This window comes from Sycon ciliatum, chromosome 5, assembly GCF_964019385.1.
Source record: "Sycon ciliatum chromosome 5, ocSycCili1.1, whole genome shotgun sequence".
Lineage (NCBI taxonomy): Eukaryota > Metazoa > Porifera > Calcarea > Leucosolenida > Sycettidae > Sycon > Sycon ciliatum.
In genome coordinates this window covers 24,929,652-24,934,844 of record NC_088647.1, presented here as the reverse complement: position 1 = coordinate 24,934,844, position 5,193 = coordinate 24,929,652, and the positions used below count along the sequence as shown (strand labels likewise).

The following is a 5,193-nucleotide window of genomic DNA, read 5'->3' as shown; positions in this document are numbered from 1 at the left end:
GTGCTGGACATCATATAGTGCATGGACTCTATACTGAGTCCTAAATATATTCCCCGGAGTTCCAGGGAATATCGTGCTTTATCAGTCTCTTATTATTGACCCCCACAGACACTTGTGATCTCTAAGTGGTCAAATATCAGCATTTAGAATCAACTCGTAAAAACTCCAAGTCAACCTTCCATTGACACAAACCTCGTTTATTCAACATAATCATATCCTATCCAATAAAAACAGTTCATAAAAACAGTTCATAAAACGGCTTTTAGGATCGGACCCAGTCCGCATAACCAAGAGAGCTAGCTCCCTTGGCTGCTGCTGGAATATGCAAGAATGGGCCTTCCAGATAAGGTCTAACAAGGAGAAGTGGCTATAGTTATGAGATGAACACCGGTAACCAAGGAGACAGACCACACTCTCATTATAGATACTGGTTATAAATAGACCGAATAAGGAAAATGATCTGATAGCCTGTGAAGAGTAAATGAAATTGAACCAATGACAACAAATACTCGTCCAGCACACAAGTTGTCATAGCAACACAAATAACAGCTGTCCACTAATTTTGTTGTTGGAGATTGAGTAGGAGTTTTTACTGGTTGATTCTAAATACAATAAATGCTCCCGCCTTGGGTTTATGACCAATAAAAACTAATTATAAAAACCTCGGGGGACCTCGGTTTTTATAATAGTTTTATCACTCTCTTATTATTGACCCCACAGAAACTTGTGATCTCTAAGCGGTCAAATATCAGCATATATTGACCGCTTATATTGACCAATTATTATTGACCACTTAGGCCGAGGACTTAGAACTTTTTCCTCAACTTGGAAAAAAATCAGAACTGAAAGAAGAAAAATCTGAAGCCAAATGCTGGGATTTGAACCCAAACTGTCAGATTCTCAGTCAAAGAACTTGGGGACATACTACAAGAAACAACTGAATACTTCGGTTTACACAGAAGTAATATCCAATGTAAACGGCATATGTACATACTATTATACTATTACAATAGTATTCCTTTCTTCCTTTAGCAAAGCAAAACCAGTTTTAGGTATGCTATGTCGTGATAAATCTATTATTGCCCTCATAATCGGTCAATATATGAAATATATATATTTCATATATTGACCTCTTTAATCGTGCAATTATATATATTTATACCCAGCCCCCACTAATTCCTGTGATCTATAACTGGTGAATATGTATAGGATATTGACCAAGACGAGCTCTATATGGGAAATATAGGCCGAGTAAAAGACCGAGGTCCACTGAGGTCTTTTACTGAAGAAGATGATGGCTACAAAAATTCTAAAAACCTCAACGTTTGACCCATTTATGGCCAAAAGCTAGAAGTCCATCTTTTTCTGAATGGACAGTAAGTTTGTGCTATTTTTCTTACTAAGCTTGTATCCTCGTTATTTCACTCCAAGTGTATAAGTCCTACTGTAGTTTCATCATTCTCTCTAGTCACGAATTCTATTGATAATTGTGACAAGAAAACGTTCTGGAATACCTTATTCGGCCCCATGGTTGTGATATGAGTGAGCATTTAGTTAAATTTATTCCCGTGGCTATGCAAAAGACGTTACTTCAGTAACGTCTGGCGCTAGCCAGGGTCCACACAGCTTTAATTTGGTATTTGTGTGTTTGTTTGTTTGTTTGTGTCACCCCTGGCGCTATCCCGTATCTGTCCCGTACCGTACCGTACCATCAAACACAGCTGGCCACATACAGCTGGCCGAAATATTCAAATCAAATAATATTCAAATAGGGCTTGTCCCGTACCTATCCCGTACCGTACCGTACCATCAAAGACGGCTGGCCACAATGCATATTCAAATAGGCCTTTCAAATGAGATCATAACGTGAAGCAACTTGGAAGAATTAGTATGTATGCGAAAAGTATCGGGGGATGCATGCAGGGCGCGCGATAGTGCGGGTTCGAATCCCAGGTTATTGCTTAAAAAAAGGAATTTTTTAAAGAATTTATAACATCCGTATGCTTTTTTTGTCTAGGTCATCAAGGCAAAAAAGCATAGCATAGGGCCCTGAGCTTCCAAGCTCTCTCGTTGCATTCTCTAATTATTCATTACTCTTAGGGCATGTTCGATTGATGGGATCCGGATCCCGATCCCGATCTTGGATCACTCGGATCCTCCCAGTTCCAATCGAACGATGGCTAGCACGGTTGGTCGTCGTAATGATGACGTACAAAAATGGCGATTGAAAGTTGCCAAGGTTGTCAAGGTACCGATCAATTTTTGTAATATAATTTTGAAATTCAAATCTAAACGCGTGAGCTAGCATGGTTCTGCGATCATGTTGTCGCCTCCATAATAGCACCATTTCAAGTCCATAAAAAGCTGCTGTTCCACTTCCATTCCATTCCACGTGTAGCTTGTGAAGTTAGCTGTTGTTCTCCTTCCTCGTGAGGTCTTGTTCAGTTCCATTTTTTGGTAGCAAGCATCATGGACGAAGGAGATAATGAGATTCGCCGACGGAAAATCCGTGTCGTAGTTGGCATTGTAGCTGTGGTAGTTGCCAGAATCCTGCAAAGTGAGGAGATACCGTCTGATTTGTTTGATGAGATTTGTGTACTGTCGCACCAACCTGGCTTCAATGGAGTCCTTGGATTTCGAACACCTCGACGTGTATCAGTTCCGCGGCAGAGGGACTACGTCGAAGTTGTTGTGCCTCTGCAGTCTGATGCAGATTTTCGTGGACACTTCAGTTTGCACCGTGCAACAGTAGAAATTGTATGCACAAAGCTATCCCAGTCTGTCCACATGGCTGTGCAGGGCAATGGAGGTCGGAAGCCTATACCCGTGCGCAAGCAGCTTTTGGTTACTCTTTGGTGGCTTGGCAGTAAGAGCACCATCAGAGAGGTGGCAGACAAGTTCGGTCTATCCAAATCGACAGTTTGGCACAGCGTACGGCGTGTGTGTTTTGCCTTGCAGGACATGGCTCCGTTATTGATATGTTGGCCCCAGGGGCAAGGTGCAGAGAGGACGCAAGCAGAATTTCATTCAGCTCAGCACATCCACGGCGTCATGGGGGCGATTGATGGTTGCCATATCCCGATTGCAGCACCAAATGAGGCACCTGAGACATACCTGAACAGAAAAAAATTCCATTCCGTTATTCTACAAGCAGTCTGCGACAGGAACCTGCTATTTACGGATGCGTATTGTGGCTGGCCTGGCTCTGTGCATGATGCAAGAGTATTCGAAAACAGTCCCCTGAAGCAGTTGGTCACTGAAGATGTTCGTCGTTTCTTTCCTGGAGAAGCCTTTATCGTTGGAGATTCTGCGTACCCACTACTGCCGTGGCTGATGACTCCCTTCAGGGATGATGGTCACCTCACAGCAAGTCAGACCAATTATAACTTCAAGCACTCGTCAACACGGATGTGTATTGAAAGAGCTTTCGCATTGCTGAAAGGAAGATGGAGGCAACTCAAGTATCTAAATATTGTGAATGTTGAGAACGCCACCCATATCACCATTGCCGCCTGCGTGTTGCACAATATGGCCATCATGCACGAAGACGATGTCAGTGATTTTCTTCAAGACCTACCTGAAGGTGATGTACCTAATCCAACGTTGTATTTTCAGCCAAACACCGGTGCTGCAGACAAGCGCAACCGAATTGTGGATCTCATTGCTTAACAGAGGAAGGCAGACTTTCACAATTGTTGACTTTCTACTACTCACTTCGCATAATTCTGCTGTATTTGAGTAGGGTCCTCATTTCTTTCCACACTCTACCTTTCATGCAACTGTTCTCAGTATGTGAGTTGTGTGCCAATGCTCCACCATGGCAAATTGTGTTTTGGCTGTGTAGTCTGGACAAGTTAATGATGTCATGAGATGATCATGATGCTATGGGATCGTATTATTTTAATCATTCCTGCATTGCATTTTGAAACACAGACGTCATCGTGCATCCGGAACTCAAATCAAGGCATGTGTGAAAACTTTTGGGTGCCAGCTACTGACTGCAGAGAATGGCAAGGAATAGTGTCGTGCAAGTAGGCAGTAGTGTGTGATTGGTAGTCTTCCCTGCCACCCCATGCTTTAACGCAAACCGCGTCACACATACACGCAACCAGAAGATGATACTCGATATTGCGTAGGTAGTACTTTCTCATTATAGGCAGTGAAATAAGCACAAACTCAGCCGAGTATCTTGTTACCCATATCAAAAGGATGATACATCATTGAGAGATGGATAATTATACAAGTAGATGCAAGGTATCATCACCGATTCATTGGTGTGTGTGTGTATGTATGTGCATGTAGCATTGGATGTTATGTAGAAACACATGCTGTATGCTTCACAAACTCACAATAGATACATAAATAAATAGTACTTCGAAGTATGCCTCTACTGCTTTGCAAGCCTATTGACAGCTGCAGTAAGGTCGCCAAGTATTGCCATCTGGTCGTTGTGCTTACGCTCTTGCCAGGTTCGATCTTCACATTTCGTCTGCTTGAGCCATTCCAGGGCGTCACTGGACTGCCCTCCAGACCGCTTTCTCCTCTTCTTTACGCCCTTCTCCTCATCATTAGCAGCAGGGGTTGCCACGGCTACTGATGCACCTGCTGTAGCATTGAGACGGACTGGAGTAGCTTGAAGTGGTCGGAGCGGATGATACTCTTGCTTCACCATCCTGATCGTCCTCCGAATCCGATAATTCAACTAGACGCTTTGGGGGTCTGGTGACAGGAACCAGCGGGCCACCCACACATTTTGGGTGGATGTTGGGCTTCCAACCAAACGTAGCATTCATTTCATTATAGAAAGCAGGCGGCTGTTTACGGTCAGCCCCAGTTTTTTGCTGCGAGTCCACATAGGCTTTGTACGCTTTCATCAGGTTTTTCCATCTGTTTTCACATTGTTCTGCAGACGGATGTAGTTCCTCGTCCGGGAATGTTGCTGCAATTCGCTGGGAAATCCGGTTCCACACACTCTTTTTCCTCCAGTTGATGTCTTGAAACAAGCCGTCGTTTTCGGACCGTGCCGAAATTAATTCCAGCGTCAGCCGTCTTGTCCACTGGAAGCCAGGCCTACGATCTTGGCCACTGGGCTGAGAGGGCTTTGACGCAAGACTTTCAGCTGCCATTGTCAGGAACGAGAAAGATGAGGGAGATAGTGAATACTACTCGTGCTGAATGCTTTTTATATGCGAG

General features: G+C 43.7%; 1 protein-coding gene across 1 annotated transcript; it reads left to right on the top strand.

Annotated features, from left to right (window-relative positions):
- Positions 1 to 2,469: 2,469 nt before the first annotated feature.
- Positions 2,470 to 3,669, top strand: LOC135816916 (putative nuclease HARBI1). Its single transcript, XM_065330019.1, has one exon. It carries the CDS (start codon positions 2,470 to 2,472, stop codon positions 3,667 to 3,669), a length of 1,200 nt encoding a protein of 399 aa, XP_065186091.1.
- The last annotated feature ends 1,524 nt before the right edge of the window (positions 3,670 to 5,193 follow it).